Source organism: Penicillium subrubescens, assembly GCF_028828155.1.
Source record: "Penicillium subrubescens strain IBT 31985 chromosome Unknown utg000004l_segment0_segment0, whole genome shotgun sequence".
NCBI lineage: Eukaryota > Fungi > Ascomycota > Eurotiomycetes > Eurotiales > Aspergillaceae > Penicillium > Penicillium subrubescens.
The window spans coordinates 2,587,674-2,605,712 of record NW_026643154.1 but is presented as its reverse complement, the minus strand read 5'-3'; the positions used below and the strand labels follow the sequence as shown (position 1 = coordinate 2,605,712).

Here is an 18,039-nt window from a genome sequence, read left to right as displayed (position 1 = left end):
GTGCAGCATGAATGGTTATCACTGGGACGTGTGCACGAGCTGCTCCCGAGATCTTGAGGCCACAGATATCCTCTTTCAAGTGATCACCCGAGGATAAAAGGCGCAGACATCTCATGGCAATCATTTCGTGTGAAGCGTCTTCGCTGATCCAGAAAGGATTGTTTTCTCGCTTGGCAGGGTCGACTAGAAAGTCTCGAAAAGATAGATGAAGCAATCTGACAGGGCCATCAATCAATTCGGGAACACTGAGAACAGAGTGAAGAGTCACCAGTCGACGACTGATAACCGACTTCGGAAGTTCAAGTAGGCCCGCCAAAGAAGAGATAGATAGGGGTTCGGCTAGAAGCACGATGGCACCAACGACCATCCGAAACTCTTCAATGAGAGAGTTCTGAGCTGACTCAGACCCACGTTTAATTGATCAAGGATCAGTCGATACGTTGCATCAAGCTTATCTAGCTCGGATTCTGGGAATCTGTCCTGATATTCCAAGATCTTTGCAAGTTGTCCTGCAGGATCAGACCAGGCTGGGTCACCAATGAAACGGCAAACAGTAGCTGCAAAAATGAAAAGCGGCACGGCCATATGGACAAGTGCATCCATACTTTGGCTCCCAGGCCAGCCTTCCGAAAGTTGGAGTTCGCTTGGTGTGATATTATTGTAGTCTTCCTTGATTCTTGTAAGCTCGTAATTCAAAAATGCTGCAATGTCGTGGCTTATGATAGGCTTGGGTATCTCATGGAGAATCAGGTCCTGGTATTTGCCATGGATTGATTTAAACCCGAGTCGAACTGGCAACTCGGGTCTGCTGGTCAAGAAAGCCCTCAACTGTACCGATTCTAAGCTTCTGCCGAGAGATATTAGATGGATGAAGACCCTGATATCGTCATCTCGATCACATTCACCAAGTGCATCAATCACGAGTACAACCGTTCGTGTAATACTTGGCTTCAGGCTCTCCAGAGGTTTCAATATGAGTTTCTCAAATTGCGCTCGTAGAGTTTTGTTGACAATCATCGGGTCGCCATCAACCGCGTTGCTGATGTGTGATGCAATACCCGGTACCTTTATCGCAAGCTGGGAAGCCAAAGTCGTGAATAATCGAACTACATTACCCCGATCACGCTCGCCTCTCTTAAAGAAAAAGCTAGCACCAAGGATACCTTTATCGGAGAAGATTCGCGCAACAGTTCGTGATACTGTTGACTTTCCAGTGCCGGCCGTCCCGTTCAACCAAAAGATACTTTCACTCTCGCGGGCCTCTGCCCAGTCGATTATTTGCTGACGAAGAGCCACTCGTGTCTTGGGATGACATCGGGAATCATGTTCGTCATCATGAGAATCAAACGCTGCCCCATTCACAGTGGGAAGCTGCGAAGAATGGCGGTCTGAGCCATGGCCAGAACCTGTCCTCTACAGGCCCACTTAGTGCAAGCCCTTGTGCGAGAAACTCAACACGTACGTTTGATCAATGGTACGTGCTGCCGACAGTGTGTCGCGATATCTCTCCAGAGTTCTGACAATGCCATTCACCTCTCCACTCTCAAACGGCCATGTCAAGGAACGAAGACCAAATCGGCTCATCATACGAGAACCCCCACCATTCAGCTTTTTAGTCAACCTTGCTTCGATCTCTGATAACTGAGAAGAACAGCCATAGAGATTGGTGCGCAAGTGTTGCGAGGTTTGTAGCTTTGCGCCACTTGGACTTTCCAATAACTCTCGACCACCTCCAAGAATTATACTCAGTCGGTCCAGTTCCCCTTGCAAAATCTCGATATCTGACTTGGCGGCTTTCACTTCTTTGGAGAATTTAAATAAGAGCCTAGCTATCTTGGCGGTAAGATCTAGCACTGCAATAATACTTGAAGTTGTCGATAGACCATCCATGCTGATTGAACCGGAGGCCGAACCTGAAAATGCAAGATGGTTGACCCGCCCAGCCTGAATGAAGGTCGCCTAATCAAGATACAGGCTTTTCAGGTAACGCGAGGTCTGTTAAAGCTCACCCTCAGCAGGTTAGTGGTGTGCGCGGGGTAAGTATGGTGAACTAAGACTACCTGGTAGGGGTAGGTAGGGTGGTCAATGCCACGGGTAGGGCGCTTCGAGGAGGCTGCTTCGCCACACCCTGCGCCACGAAGCATAGATGATATGAACATTTAGAAGTAGTGTTAACTCATCGGCAATTTTGGAAGCGATCTGTGATGTCCAATTGAAACCCAATTTATTTTAAGCCAAGCTCAAGCTTTTTGAATATCCTTAAGATAAGATGTCACCCTCTCAACCAGTATCCGCCTCGGCTCCGCTTGATCAGGATCACTCAGTGCATGAGAAGCATTAGGAATAACCATACTCCTGTCATCCCAAAATTGACGCCCACCAGCATCAATAGACTTTTTCCAACGCCGAAGCAGCCCTTCCTTATCCACCCAATCAGGAACAGACTGATCACGACCAGAGTACAACACCAAAAGCTTTTGGTTCAATAGTGACCGTGTCCCCACCTTTCCAAATGTCGCATCCAGTCGTGCATCGCTCAGATCCGAACTGAACAAATCATCTTCGGACGGCTTCTCGGGACTGTCGGGGCTGACCAAGCTCAAGAATCGTCGGCTGCTGACAGGCGCTGTTGAGGGGTACCCGATGCGACTGGTCACTGAAAGAGGGACAACGGTGTCCACCGATTCTTTCTGCTCATATGTGTTGCGCTTTGCGTCTGCCACGGCTTTGTCGTACATCTCCCGCATAGCGGCGGGACTATCCCTGGGTGTGCCGCACTTGACAACCCACAGGATTCCCTCTCGGTCTGACACGGGAGCTTGCATAATTGCGCCGTCCACTGGTGTTCGTAGAATCGGCTCCCAGCATTTATCCAATACCGGATGTGCGGGTCGAGGGTTCGGGCAGTTGATATAATGCATCACGTCCTGGCTGCCCGTCGAATGGCCCATGATGACCACCTTTCCAGCTCCATAGTGAGGCTCCTTGTACTCGCGGATGTATTCCACCGTCTGCGCAATCTCGTCGATGTCGGTGCCGAGTCTACCCATGCCCCACCCACCGTATGAGCAGGAGAGGACAAGGTTGAAGACAGTCCATTCGGTAGATTCGAGGGCTCGCACGATGTCAATGAGGTATTCGACTGTGCCAAGGCCATCGCCTAGCCCGCCGACAAAGATGAGAGTGTGTGGTTTGCGGGGACTGCCATTGGTGTATTCGAAGGAGGTGAGGGTGGAAGTCTGGTAGGAGAGTGGAGAGTTAGCGTTTGTGAGTCACGTAGGGCAGAGTAAAGGGGTCGGTGTACAATATGGTGTAGGATTCCAGCTTGGCCTCGGGCCAGAGATGTGAGGATTTTTAGTTCCATTGCGCTCTCGGCTGGTGGGTTCTGTGGGGAGTTGATTGAGAAAGGAAGATTGAAATGCCGAGCTTTCCTTAGACGTCAGATCAGATAAGAGTCTTCCTCATCAGATAAGCTGCCGTCAGGCCGCAACCAAGGGAGCGGGCGAAGCCGGTGCGGTTGTGGAGTTACACAAGGCGGTCTGTGAAGTTATACCATTCGTCGAATATCTCAAAGCACATTGTTTTATCGAAATTGTACCTCCCTCGTGGGATCGAAATTGGTGATGGCGTACGAAGAACGTGTACGCAGAGGAAGCAAGGAAACAGCAGTGTCAAAGGCTTAATAGTGATTATAGTTATCTATTGTTATCTACTATTGAAATTTCATCGATAGAGAGGAGAAAACCTCTGAAAAAATCCTCACTTCTAAGTCATTCTTAAAGATAAACTCTCAGGCCCCAAGACACTTTTCTACTCCTTCCCTGGGGGCAGAATATCAGGAGCAGGTCCAGCCGGAACCACCAGTTGATCATTCCCAGTCTTCCTACCAAGCGCAGCGACATATCCAAATTTGTACTAGACACGGTCAGCTCTTAGATATTTCCACTTTATACGGCTCGAGTACACTTACAACATCGAAGTACGTCGTCTTCCTAAATGCCCCTCCAGTCAAATGCGACTCATCATAATAGAGCCGACGATACCAGCGATCAATCCGAGGGTAATCATGCCTGATCATTTTCAAATTGCACTTGAAGATCAAGTAATAGGCCACATCAAAGCGTGCAATAGTCGTATACAACCGAATATCAGCTTCGGTAATATTTTCACCAAAGAGAAACGGCTGATGTCCAGTTTGACCCAAATGCTCCTCAACGCGATCCAAAGCTTCGAACAGTGGATAGAGGTTCTCCTCGTAGGCCGCCTGCGTGGTCGCAAAACCTGTCTTGTAAACGCCATTGTTGATCAAGGGGTACACCCACGCATTCATCTCTTCAATTTGTTCCCGCAAATGCTCGGGATAGAATCCACCTCCAGGATGATTGACTTCACGAAGTTCCCCCGGCAAAAACTCATCAAATTCAGAGTATAGCATGCGAATAACCTCGCTACTCTCGTTATTGACGATGGTCTCTTTCTTCTTATCCCAAAGTGTAGGAACCGTATATCGGCCCTCATACTGCGGGTCCGCCTTGAGATATAATTCCTTCAGGAACTTGAACCCATACAACGGGTCCTTCTCGTCCGATCCGTTGCGACCAGAGAAGAACCATCCGTCCGGTCCGAGTTCTGGATCTAGAACGGCCATTTGGATGACATCTTGTAGGCCTTTGAGGGCACGGACTAGATTGGCGCGATGGGCCCAGGGACAGCCGTAGTTTATGTATAACACGTAGCGGTCCTTTTCGGCGGGGAATTCGGCTGATGGATCTCGTGAGATCCAGGAGCGGAAGGAGGAGTCTTTGCGTCGGAAGTGTCCGTCTGGGTCGGCGTGTTTGTAGACCTTTGTGTTCTTGCAATGTTAATTAGTTAATTGTGGAACTATTTCGTGAGATGAAATCGCTCACTTGGTCTGACATCATTCGTTGGATAGTGTCACGGTTTGGAGTATGGGTGCGTTTAAGGAGAGAAAGGAAGTCGAATATCCTGAAATTCAATACCACTATAGAGACAATGCATTGGTCTAAAGCAGCAAGTCCTATATATTTGCAATGGCATTGAATGTTCATGGTTCTTCGATACGCCCCGCGTTGTAAGGCTGACAAATGCGGTGCGGATTCACTGCGTCATCGCATAAGCAAATCGCAAACAGCCCATAGCTTACACAGCATCAGGAAGTGCGAGTATTCGTGAGTCTGATTTGAATTCGAAGCTATAGATGACATCAATACGGCTATTCCACAATGCCGAACCGCCGAGCGACCTCAACAAACCCGCCTGTATTCAAAACCACCCAAATATCTACAAACCCATCCTCCTTCGCCTGCACCACCTGCTCCGCCGACCAAGCCTCCTCCTTCTCCCTCTCAACATAAACAGTCTGAAACCCACACCTCTTCGCAGCCTGCAAATCCTTCAAATGCGCCGCAACCATAACACACTGCTCCGGCTCTAACCCCAACAACTTCGCCGCACCAAGATAAACCTTCGGCGAAGGCTTATAAGCACCAAAGTTCTCCGAACTAACCAACCTCTTAAAAGGCAAAGAACCAAACTCCTTCAAATCCTCCAACAGCGAAACATTCCCATTCGACAGCGTGGACGTAACAAACTGACTATTCAACAACTCCAGTCCACGCACACTATCAGCCCACGGATTCAATCCGTGCCAGGCAAGCGTTAACTCCCACAACTCGTCGGCGTTGAATAACTCGCGGACCCCACGCTGCGTGAGTAGATCCAGCAGCGCGGAATGATGGTGCTGATCGACTGAGATAAAGGGCGTTGATGCATCAAAGTTGCTGGTGAATTCCCCGTAGGACCGTCGCCAATCTTCGGCGACCCCGAGCCAGTCCGACTCCGTCAGCTTGGATGCCCGGGCCTGCGCGTCGGCCGGGATATCCCTGTTTGGGTCGGTGAGGGCATGCTGAGCCGCGCTGACTAGGGCGTTGGTTACGGATGATCGCCATTCGACGACTGTGCCGAACACGTCGAAAAAGAGGGCTTTGGGTGCGGAGGTCATGATGTTGGTGGGTGGGGGGTTTTATTTGATCTGCGGCTGATATGGGTCTGACTCTGGGGAAGGCCCCGCGATTTGGTTTGATCGGGACTTTTGAGGATGCACAGCGTGAGGTCAAATATGTACTGTAGATCGAATTCGTAGATCAAACGGATGTATTGATCATGCATAACATGACTCTTATTTAAATGCGACATGTCGCTGAGTCATGGGCCGAGGTTGGACGACTTCCCCGCGTCTATCAGGCTGATCGTTTTGCCTGGGGAAGTATAGGACCTTAGTGAGTTAATTGAGCAGAATTTACACATCCATTCTCTACGCTATGTGCAAGGAGTTGAAATTATCTCGGCGATACCGACACTACAATGTTACTGGATTGTAGGTGCTTGTGGTTGTGGAATTATTAGGCTGATCGTTTTGCCTGTGGAAGTATACTGGCCTTGGTAAGTTGATTGAGCAGAATGGACTCATCCACTACCTACTCTTTGTGCAAGGAGTTGGAAGCACCTCGGCGATACCGAGGCTACAATTTACTGGAGTAAAAGTTCTCGTTGTTCGTGGATGCGAAGGAGGAATGCGGCTGTGAACAAATGGATGTATGTTAAGATATCCATTATACTTTAGTACTGGTTTCAGATCTAAGTTTATCTGTGTATGAATTTTAAATTTCGAAGTAGGTTCTAATTTAAGATAACTTTTGTACCTAGACTACTCTATCTCAAACAAAGGCAATTGCTTCTTTTGGTAGTCGAGATATTTCAAGGTGTCCAAGAATGCTGCCGTAGTCGTGAGGGCACTGTGAGGCACCGGACATTCCTCTTTCTTGTCTCCCACCACCAAACATCCCACCTCATATTTCATCCCACGCGTCGACGCTTCACATGCTCTTCAATCACCATTGCATTCACAATGAGCAGGCAACTGAGACTACCATAGCCTTCAACGAGAAATCATCTCCGCCAACCATTCCCAAGGCTGACCCACGGTGGCGACCCGGGGTCATCATATCATGAAACACGAAACACACAGGGGCCGTTGACAAGTTGACAGGTCAAATGCTCACGACGACTCGTCAATTTTCTTTTCGATCCCATGCAGGGTCAACCCGCGAGTTTCTTTTTTCTGACAGGAGCGCTAATGCAGCATCTACTAGGTCTGGAACCGAGCATCTGACCAGAGAATGGTGGAAATGGTTGATTATTGCCAATAAATCCTCAAGTGGCGTGGCTGATTGGCTACAAGTGAATCCTTGTTTTTTCATTAGCCGCGTTCAACGTCCAACGTCGACGACTGTGCGCCCGGCAGTTGTGTCCTGGTCGAGAAATGTGCCCAAGCAAGCCATGCAGTTGCGACCCGGGCCGGAACCGCTCTGAATGGCTACTACGACGTGCTACTCCTGCGTAGCATGGCCCGACTCAGAAACACAATGGTTCGACCGCGGGGGGGTTTCCCGATGACTTCAAGGTACAATCGCCTCCCAGACTTTTGCAGTGTCAAACAGAGAAAAACTCGGCTCTCGTTCGGGGTGGAGAACTCTCGAGCTCTCATGGGTGGAGACCTCAGATGGATCTCGCGGACCGGTGACTCCGTTCTGATCTCCCCCTTTTGCGTCACACATGGGGACTCGCACCTGGGACAGGGACACCCTCAACGACCACCAAGTTCAACCGGAAAACTAAAAGCTACCAGATAAGACCAGGCAAAATACGACAGTCCGGGCCATCACTCCGAAAACACGCCAATGGCCCAGAGATCATCATCAGATGCGATCCGATGCAGTGTGATTGCCAACCTGAAACAACCCGACACAGACCACCAGCCTCCAGGGCCGCGGGCGCATCTTCCACAGAATGAAATTGCCAACGCCGATCACCACCGCCGAACCTCACGCTAAGATGGACTGGCCAGCGCCCGGACAGGGGAATAATCTATTATGGTGTCTGTCAAACACGCTAATCCAGCCCTCCTTTTCCGCTTCGAGGATACTATGTACAGTATCCAATTTATTCAACTCACTAAGGATGGCCCTGTTGATTTTAGTGCTCTGGGCTGGCGGCGCCGAGTCTCTTATTGGGTCTTTGGGGGCAGGGCTTGTCTTTAATTACCTCCGCCGTGGGAAGTACATTTGCGCTTTGGGGAACTCTGTTCAAGCGACGGATGACATTCACCAGCACTTAACTACTTACTAACTGTTCTTCCGTCTAGGAGCTCAGAGCTGGGAGGCAACCAAATAGGGGGAGGGGCTCCAGATCTTGCTCGTCCGACAAAGCTCCTCGAAGCTGAGTTGTTGCTGGGTCTAAGTGGAACCCTTTGAGTGATCCAACAGAGTGTTTTTCGTCACGAACTCCTTCCCCATGCTGGAGTCTGCGGCCGATCCTATCATATTCTAGGGTGCGACTCCTTTCCCGACACTCGACACTCTCCTGGGATTCGCCGAAATTACTATGACGCCTCCCTCGTTTTTCAAAAAAGCTTTCTTTATTCTTTTCTTTTCTTTTTTTTTACATTTTCTTTCTTCCATTCTTTGAATGGTCCTTTGTCCGAAAGGTCTATGCATCTCTTTATTCTTTCTCTGTTTTTCCTCTTCTAGAAGGGGGTCTTCAACTCTGGTACAACTCCGGGTTTCGCATGCTTTCCATGGTCGACATTCGATAGGTTCACAACCTGTCATAACTTCAAAGCTTGAAACCCTGCGCCACATTTAGTATACTCCCGTAATTTGTTGTTTATGCCCGTAGCTCGAGTTCCAACTTCCTGGCCCTAATGAGCCCGGGCGGATGCTTTTTTAGCACTCAAGGTTAAGTCCAGCTAGTCTGGTTAGTGTCTTGGATGGCAGCTTTCAGTGGAGCAAATTGCATCCTGGCTAATCGGGTTTGGCTTTCTAGCTTCCCCATGTCTCCTCCCCCCTTTTAACGCACCGAACTACGCTTTCTCCGTCCACTAAGTTAGTGGCACTAATACCCCAACGAACTCCCCCTGGCCACTGGTGTGCCTCTTTGGGTCTTTTGGTCTTTTCTCTTCTTGGGAAAACGCGCCTCGCATCCCGAGGCTGATCGACCGTAATCAGCCGTGCAGCCTCCAATGGGAAATTTGCTGGTCCTCTCGGATCACTCCCTCGTAATAATTCCACCATCATCATCAAGTTCAAAGGTCAAAGTTCCCAGGTCCAAGATCGTGTCTCTCCAAAACGGGCACCCGGTCCCTCTTTTTTCTAGCCCCAGACCATCCGCGGACTACTTCCAGCCCGTTGCTCGCGCTGTTCGGACCTCGATCGTGGGTCCTTCTTTCGAAGCTCTCTGCTCCCCCCTCCTCCTCCCTAATCTCCTCCCCCAGTCTCTCCCTCAGGAGGCTCGACATCTGATTCATCGATCACGCTCCTTTTCAAATCCAACCTCTTGCAATTACGACACTCCTGCATTGCTTGCATTGACTTTTCGTAAGTAGATCGAAAGGATAATCCTCCCGTGCATACGGCAATCGCCTGCATCGGGGTTCTCCCCTCGCGCTGAGGGCGTACATCCCGCTTTCCGCGCTGCAACGAAGTGGCTGACCGATTGTTGCACTGCAGCCACCTTGAATTGCACTTCCTTGCGCTCGTCGTACACGATAGACGAAAAAAGGGAAGTCGTGCAAGCCACCTCTTTAACCGTCCAATTCGAAAACGAGACGAAGCAGCACAATTACCCATTTCCAACCCCCTGAGACAACAACTCTTCTTCTTCTGCAACGCATGATTGAATTACGGTAGACGGTCGATTGAATGGAACTCGACCGTGTCGTGCTCTGGTTAGCACACGGATCCGACTCTCCCAATTCTCGCCAGGCGATGCAGTGATCGTATTTTACCCACTGCGCAATTCCGAGTTCGAGTTCGAGATGGCCACAGACTTACAATCCCCCATGCCCTCCGTGGCTCAACCATCTCCCGCCCCATCATCGACCTCTCGGGCTCACTCCAAATCCAGATCGAGATCTCGGCCGGCACGACGCCGGCGAGACTCGTCTCCCGCGCCGCCTTCCTCCCCACCAGCTCTGCCAACACCCGCATTCTCGCCCGATGGACACAGCGATTTGGACGACGAGCTCGAGGAGGAAGATACACTTTCGCCATTCGATGCTCGCAGAATCACGCCAACTCTCCATGCCTCGCTCGTATCGGAAATTCTCAATCTCCGCCGCGAGGTGGAGAGTAAAACCAAAGCCATCGACGTGCTAGAACAAAGTTTAGATGAATCAAGGACGGAAAGCGAAACACTCAGCGAGAATTTATCTCGCGCGACCCGCGAGTCGCGGTCCCTGAAACACCAAATTCAGTTACTGGAAGGTGGTACGTCGTCGGCGATGACGGAGCTAGCCCGCGAGCGGGACGAAGCAGTCGAGAATATCAACGATGTCCGCAAAAAGCTAGAACAAACGCAGAAACGGGCTCGGAGCCGCGAGGAAGAAGCCGAGCGCACGCAGATGTTGTGGGATCGCGATCGCGAAACGTGGGAGAATGAGCGGCGGAATCTAGAACGCAAGGTCCACGTGGTGGAGGGCCGGTTGAAAACGGTCCTTAGCGAGGTTGCGGCCGCGCAGGAAGCGGGTACGCTTGTCTCGCACCATAGCGAGAATGATGATACCGAGAAGGATAAAACGAAGGGTAGCGACACGGCTAGTGTGGCGTCGAGTAGTCAGGGCCGTCGGCGGACGAGTATGACAAGTGTGACGACGGATGAGGGCGATAACGACGCTCACTATCATAATGTTCGGTACTCGGTTATGAGCATGGCGCCCGGCAAGGGTGACTCGGGTTTGAATCTGGCTCAGGAATTGGCTTTCGATGAGGAGGAGGAAGATGAGTTTGTTGCGTCCGAGGATGAGACTCCTGCGTCGCCAGAGGCGCTTCCTGAGGAAAGGCCTTTGTCGGTGCATTCTGCGGCGTCGCATGATATTTCTTCCAAGGCGCGGAAAATCCTGGGCCTGTCGATGCAGAGTAACGCCGCTGCTATTGCTGCCGACTTCCGTACGATGGATACGTTTAGCCCTGTGAAAGCGGAAAGCGCGTCGGTCGAATATCGCGACACTGGTATTCAATACTCGCCGCCTCCGTCACCTGAATCATTGGTTGCCGTCGAGGATGTTGAGCCTGTGCCTGCTGATCTCGCGACATTGGATGCCACAACCGAGGGTCATGATGAATTGAGTGAAATGAAGGATTCCTCAACATTAACCATTGAAGTCGAAATGGTGTCTAGCTCTTGCCAGACCCTTGGCGAGCTGCCCAGTCCCCCATGGACGCCCAAAGTGCCAGAGTCACCTGTTCGTTCCGCCGAAGTGACCCCAGAGCCAATCCAAATGGCATCGACCGCGACACAGACGGAGTCTCTGCCCGAGGCTGAACCAGTCGAAGCTAAGAAGGCTTCACTGTCGCCTAATGATCTGCCCGCGCAGATGGACATCCCAATGATTGCCATTCACCCGCCTGCATCTGAACCGCCCTCGCCTCGAAACAGTGTCGTGCTCCCGCCGCAGACGAAGAATGTCTCGGTGCAGGCCAATTTCAGATCCGTCGTGGAAGGCCGCTCTGTGGCCATCCAGACCGAGGAAATTCGTATCGATCAACGGCCTGTCAAACTCCCTGCCAGCCTCTTACCCTCCGCCATCCCCGACCTTCCTATCCGATCCGAAGTCAAAGAACCCGTCTATCAACCTTACCGTCCTCCTGTGCCTCCTCCGCGCTCTGCCAAGAGAGAGCAGCGACCGTTCAATGCCGATCGACCGGTAAAACCACCACGCGCGCAGCCTTCAGAACTTGTGCAAGCTTATCCTGGCAACAACGACAATGGCCCGCTCTCAGACGATCTGGTGTCGTCTGGTCTGCGACGACCTTTCCGCTCCAGCAGTCTGTTCGCTGGATTTGAACAGCTGAGTGACGACGAAGATCCCGCCGGAGAAGAGCGGGATATCTTCACAGATGACGAACTTCTCAACCGTCCATTCGCATCATATACTCTCCGTCGCGGCAAGATGGTCAACGCCAAATCCAGACCCAGTCTCGACGAGATGACTCTTCCTGAAATCGACGAGCATCTCTCCGATCCCGAATCACGCCCATCCGACGTTGCTCGCGGCTCACGTCCTGTCTACCGATCCGGTGCAAGCGCCACTTCCTCCGTCCGCCAACCCGGTATGCGAAAGATGGCCATGATTTCCAGCGGTGCAGCAGCCCACCAAAAGACTCGCGCCCGCAGCCCTAGCGAGCCCAGTCTCGAAAGTGGCAGCGCCGGATCCAGCATCGCCCCTCCTTTCCCTGTCCCAATCCGCCTCAGTTCTCGAAAGATTCTGAATGGCAGCGATGGACCTCCAAGCCCAACCCGCTCAGCAAGACAGTTCTCGGACCGTGGCGCCCGTACAACTATCGCGCGCAAGCCAACCCTGCGTCGCGTCCGTTCTGCAGCTGCCATGTCAAACACAGACCTCACCGAACGTCCTGAAACCCAATCATCCCCACGCTCAGCGTCTTCTTTCGCACTGGATAGTCCACCATCATATAACCCGCCGCCAATGCCGTTCGATGACATCACAGCTCCGCGTGACCGGCGCAATGTCCAGAAACGGGCCTCGCATCGTGCACAGCCGTCTGAAAGCTGGAATCGTGAACGACAGGACTCGGTGGGTGGTGTGCAGCCGACTAGTGTGGTCGATGCGATTGCCCAGACGATGGTTGGCGAGTGGATGTTCAAGTATGTCCGCCGTCGCAAGTCGTTCGGTATGGGCGAGTCCAAGGATAATTGGGAGGGGAAGAATCCCGACGAGGTCTCGGCCAATATCACCAACAGTGGTGTCCGACATAAGAGATGGGTTTGGCTTGCACCGTATGAGGGCGCGATTATGTGGAGTAGCAAGCAGCCGACAAGTGGGCCTGCCTTGCTGGGCAAGAGTGGCCGAAAGTGTGAGTTCTAACCATATGCTCATCACCTTGATAATCAGCATGTACTAACCCATCTTCCAGTCACTATTCAATCCGTCCTCGACGTGAAAGATGACAACCCCATGCCTAAAGGCGCCAACACTCCCGCCCCTTTCAACCGCTCCATCCTCGTCCTCACCCCCCAACGAGCCCTCAAATTCACCGCACTCACCGTCGAACGCCACTACGTCTGGCTCACAGCCCTCTCCTTCCTCAGCCACTCCTCAATGGGCCTCCAAGACCTCGCCGCCATTCCCCCAGCACCCCAAGAAGAAGCCGCCTCCCCACCACCCCTCGCCACTCTCCGCCGCAACCCCATCCGCGACTCCATCCGCGTCGCAAAGGGCAAACCCCGCCCAATGCCAAAAGGCAAACGATCCTTCCCCAGTGCACCCGTGCCCGAACTCCCCTCTGCAGGAGACCTAGACAACATGGCCGCGGACGCACCCCACGTTCCCCGCTTCTCAAACCACAGCAGTCACCACCACACTCGCAAACGCAGCAACACGGCTCCACGTCCGCCAGCGCTACACGCTATACGCAGTTTCTCCAGCCAAGGCACCATGCCCTCGACTCACAGCGGGACAACGGGTTCGAATGAACCGTATTTCTCGCCCGTGGTGCCGCCGGCTTTGCCGCACGGTATTAGGAGTGGGAGGAGCAGTATTAGTCGTACTTCGGAGGGCAGTGGACGCACGACGAATACGGCGACGACTAATATCTTTGATGTTGGGACTGTTCGTATGGAGGCGTTTATTGATCATCATGCTGAGCAGATTAATCGGCCACGGCCTCCCGTGCCGTCGGTGAAAATGCGGCATGCGAGGAAGACATCTAGTCAGTGGAGTGCTTATGATGCCCCGTCTGTGGATGAGAGTGAGCTTTCGTTCCGGTCGGATCCGTTCCGTGGGTTCTAGATGGCGCTTCTGTTGCCCCTTGCCTTCCTTTTCTTATCTTTTCTTCTCCTTCTTTTCCATCTTGTTCTTTTGGTCCTCATGCAGCCCCGTATATATGCTTTTATTCCTCGTGTCTTGCCACTGACGAAGATACTAACATCGACACCGACACTTACATCCCTCTTCTGACCTACATACCTTGCATTACCCTTGTCCTTTTTCCTATTTGACTTTCTCAGCTCTTTCGAGCCACTTGAGCATCTTTGGATCATGCTCCTTGCACCCTCTTTTTTTTGCTTTGATCATTGATCATCTTGATACCATTGTGCGACAGGATACCAATTCGAAGTAGCGATGGATTTATGGATTATGGGGCGTTGGAGTTGAATTATTCAATCAATCTTTTGCTCTTTGGCATTATATTACATCAAACATTTCATACCATACTGTGCTACTGGGTGCTTCATACAGATAATGATTATTTCTCTCCTCTTGACTGAACTACATCCTTCTATAGATCTAGACTTGGATAGACATAGTATGTATGGAAGTAGTAGATCAAAATAGAAATAGAAATGTCGTATAAAGCGGGTATAAACACATCTTCTCGATACTCCAATTCTAATAATCCATATCCACATCCACAGTCATCCATCTATCCAGCCTCATCGGTAATCACGATAGGTAGGTATTCGCTAACTCGATGATATCACCCGCGATTGAAGGTCATATTTTCCAAGACAAAAGCAAGGCACGTGTCCAACTGTAGTATGGCATGGCGTTCACAATATCAATATCAACCTCCCCATTTATTGCTCGCTCGCTAGCTCTTATGTATGTGTATAATCCATCATCGCACATCCCTCACAGCTTCGCAGCATCCTTAACATCACCAATCTTCAACTTAGGCGCATACTTCTTCAGAACGGACTCGTTGTGGTACTAAACATTCCCCGGTGAGTTAGCGCATGCCAGACCAGATACCAATGCCAAGACTATAACCAGCCAAGTAGATGGAAGAAGAAGAAGAGGTACTGCCTCTTTTGTAGGCGGTTTAGCTTACCTTCCAAAACTGCTTAGAAGCATCCTTACCAGCAACACGCTTCAGGATCTTCGCGCCGCCGGGGTGCTCGTCCACGAACTTGGTGACGTCGTAGACGGACGAGTCGACGATAATGTACAGGCCCTTGTCGGCGTTGTTGTGGGTGGCGACCTCGGCGGGGGTGAAGGACTTGGACATGGTGGGCGAAGCGTTGTTGTGTGTGGTGGTTTGTGGTGATAGGTGGTGGTTTGTTATGTGGTGGGTAAGTGGTAGTGTGGAGAATTAACTGGGAAGAGGAGAACGTGACGTTTAAAGGCCGCGGAGACAAAGTCTGGGGGGAGGATGGAAAGACAGCGGGGCCGAGGTAAATCGGGGTGTGCCGCGGTCGGGTCAATTGCGAATAAGTCGCTGTTGATTGGTGTGGAGGTGGTTCCGGAATTTATTTAGTTTGTGTAGGTAGGTATTATTCCGAGATTGGATTGTTTTACAAGGAATAATTTATTATGACGAGCTATTCAGATCTGAAAGACATCTCAACTTGGTCTTTAAATCAAAATTGTGTATACTAGGTATAAAGACATCGACTATTGAATATCACCTGTCGGCTATAGAGTTCTCCTTGACCACCACCGAAACACGTGATATTCAAGCACTATGCCAGATTATTTTTAATGCAACGTGACCTATCCATGCGTATGAGAGGGAGGATATTAGCTAGCAGATATTATGATGAGCTTCATCGATTCTGCAATACTTTCAACTCAGCCGAGTTACCTGATTAAGATGTGTATAGAGCATTACGAGTCACTAAGCAAGGACGATCTATCGAGCGCTCAACTAGATACCAAGTAAGATGTCCCTAGCCTGTATCCACGGTTCTCTGCGATGATAGGCGAGTGCTATGGCTCGTATCCAGGCGCACTAATGACTCCTGCCAAAAGACCAAAAGACTATGGCAGAACATGATTTCTGTCATTGTTGGGAGGCTGGGACCGATCATTATATGTTGGAGATTCCTCCATCTTCGCCTGTTTTCCTTGGATTCCATCCAGGACCAGCCCTCTCCCGTCTGGTGTAGAAACTCCTTCCTTTTCTGTCTGACCGATGATTCTGTCGATAGCTATATAGGCTATCTCTTGTTCTCCAGAGCAAATCTCCCTTCGAGATTGATAAGATGTTTCCTCTCAGAACAGATTGACAAGTTTCTCGTTTTGTTTGCTTCCTTTGCATAGAGATCATCTCATTATAGGTAACGCGTGTTGTAATTAGGGTATATGGGCCGAATAGTAGGTCACAGCTTGCTACTAAACAGGAAATAAGGACTTTCTATTCCGGTCTATTCACAACTCAAACATAGATCGGTTCAGTCTCAGCCAGCTCCATCAACCAACACTTCTCCGGATCGTACCAAGTGGCAATAGTAGTGACAGCTGTTGGGAAGTCGATCGACATACGGCAGACTTTTATCGTTTCGTCGATACTCGCTTGGAATGTAAACCATTTTCTTGCCCCGAAGCTCCACGAGAAGTCACTGCTCAAATAGAACCCCACGTACTCTGGATCCATAAAAATATCTCTTCAGCATCGCTAGCATCAGAGTCATTGTGTTGAATAGCAATACAGCGCAGATCAGCCACCAAAAATGACGCATCAGAGCTGAACGATAGGCTTCGTACTGCATTGTTGATATAGATTGTCTCCCTAGGCGTCATGGTCGATGTGTTCCAGATCTGACTTCTATAACTTGGATAATCTTCATGCTTCTGTGCTATAGCCAGGAGTTTCGAGTCGTGTGAGAAGGCAAGAAGACCAGGCATGTACTCCCAGTCTACCAGGGCCACCTTGACTGCTGAGGTTCCGGGCGCCGCATCGTTGTCGAAAATCTTGATCTCACCATTATACACGCCAGCAAATTACCTAGAGTCACTCGAGAATTCTGCGTAGTCTGTGAATGAATAGTCATTGGCAAATGAACGAAGCAATTGGCCAGTCACGGTGCTCCAAATATTAATAACAGTCTGTTCTCCCTCGTGAGAGAATAGTGCCAGAAAATTTGAAACGTTCGAGAATTTTCCACTTTCGGCATCAATCCCTGGGTAAATGAGGGTTTGCTTTATCACTCCAGAATCTGATTCCACTATTTCGGTGGTATCATCATCATCCGAGGTCCTAGCAAGCAACTTCCGATCACGAGACAAGGCAACAAGCCTCCTTTTGCGGCAGTCCAGCTCAAGCCGCTTCTCGATTGACCCAGCAGGGGTAGTCCTGACAGTGATGATAAGTTTTCCGTCGCCTGTCGACCATTCCGATATTAATCGCTTCAGATCCTCTGAAAACTCAAACCTGTGGTATGCTCTACTCGCTTCATTTGGTCTGGACTCATGAGGAAACCTTGCCATGTCCCAGATTCGATTAGGCTCGCCCTGTGTTTTTGTTGCGAAAGCCAGTAGCTCGCAGTGATTTGAAACAGACATCACCGTCAAGTATGGGTCGGACCATGGCGAGGATCGACCATCAAATGTGGATATGACAGACCAACTAATAGCATCCCAGACCTCGATGAGCCCATCCCATGATGACAAGACCAATATCCATGAAACATGAGAGAATTTCAAGGAGGCTACCTGATACTTTTGACCTGCGATAATTCTTTCGAGGGATGATGAAGCGACATTCCAGATATGAATCTCACCACTCTGATATCCCAATACCAAGAGCTTCGAGTCATTCGAGAAAACTCCCATTGAGGCTCTAATCCCTGAAGGAATCTAGGGTTATCCAAACGTTTGGCGAAACCTATGAAGAGAGGGGCTTCTTTACAGAGAGTCAATACCGAACCTTCCTCTCAGGCCGCAATTCATCTGAACTAGAGGCCCTCTTCACCCTAGAGAACCCGAGTCATATGACCTGGCTTTCTGCTATCGTTTACCGCCTTTTATATCAGGGAGATGCCCTGATCTTACGCGCAACTACCCAATCGCTTAGCGCATTGAATACTTTCAGCCAGGATCCTCTCTATCAGGCCTCCCTTCGCCCTCTTGGGTCTCTCCAAAGCCAGCACTCCCTCCAGCGATATAGCCTCGTCTTCCAGGCCTTCCTGAATTTCCTGCTTACGTCATTCCGATCCCGG

At 50.5% G+C, this 18,039-nt stretch overlaps 5 protein-coding genes across 5 annotated transcripts; 1 reads left to right on the top strand and 4 right to left on the bottom strand.

Annotated features, from left to right (window-relative positions):
- Positions 1-2,240: 2,240 nt before the first annotated feature.
- On the bottom strand, positions 2,241-3,364 carry N7473_006004 (uncharacterized protein; the record flags this gene model as incomplete). Its single annotated transcript, XM_057151944.1, has 2 exons — positions 2,241-3,239; positions 3,305-3,364. The coding sequence occupies 2 exons, from the start codon at positions 3,362-3,364 to the stop codon at positions 2,241-2,243; spliced, it is 1,059 nt and encodes a 352-aa protein (XP_057009749.1).
- A 446-nt stretch (positions 3,365-3,810) lies between these two features.
- Positions 3,811-4,919, bottom strand: N7473_006003 (uncharacterized protein; the record flags this gene model as incomplete). Its single annotated transcript, XM_057151943.1, has 3 exons — positions 3,811-3,915; positions 3,971-4,852; positions 4,908-4,919. 3 exons carry the CDS (start codon positions 4,917-4,919, stop codon positions 3,811-3,813), a joined length of 999 nt encoding a protein of 332 aa, XP_057009748.1.
- A 314-nt stretch (positions 4,920-5,233) lies between these two features.
- On the bottom strand, positions 5,234-6,022 carry N7473_006002 (haloacid dehalogenase, type II; the record flags this gene model as incomplete). The annotated part of the gene is made up of 1 exon (XM_057151942.1): positions 5,234-6,022. One exon carries the CDS (start codon positions 6,020-6,022, stop codon positions 5,234-5,236), a length of 789 nt encoding a protein of 262 aa, XP_057009747.1.
- Positions 6,023-9,895: 3,873 nt separating this feature from the next.
- N7473_006001 (putative nuclear migration protein) lies at positions 9,896-13,888 on the top strand (the record flags this gene model as incomplete). The annotated part of the gene is made up of 2 exons (XM_057151941.1): positions 9,896-12,953; positions 13,014-13,888. 2 exons carry the CDS (start codon positions 9,896-9,898, stop codon positions 13,886-13,888), a joined length of 3,933 nt encoding a protein of 1,310 aa, XP_057009746.1.
- An 843-nt stretch (positions 13,889-14,731) lies between these two features.
- On the bottom strand, positions 14,732-15,107 carry N7473_006000 (cytochrome b5-like heme/steroid binding domain-containing protein; the record flags this gene model as incomplete). The annotated part of the gene is made up of 2 exons (XM_057151940.1): positions 14,732-14,809; positions 14,931-15,107. The coding sequence occupies 2 exons, from the start codon at positions 15,105-15,107 to the stop codon at positions 14,732-14,734; spliced, it is 255 nt and encodes an 84-aa protein (XP_057009745.1).
- Positions 15,108-18,039: the final 2,932 nt, after the last annotated feature.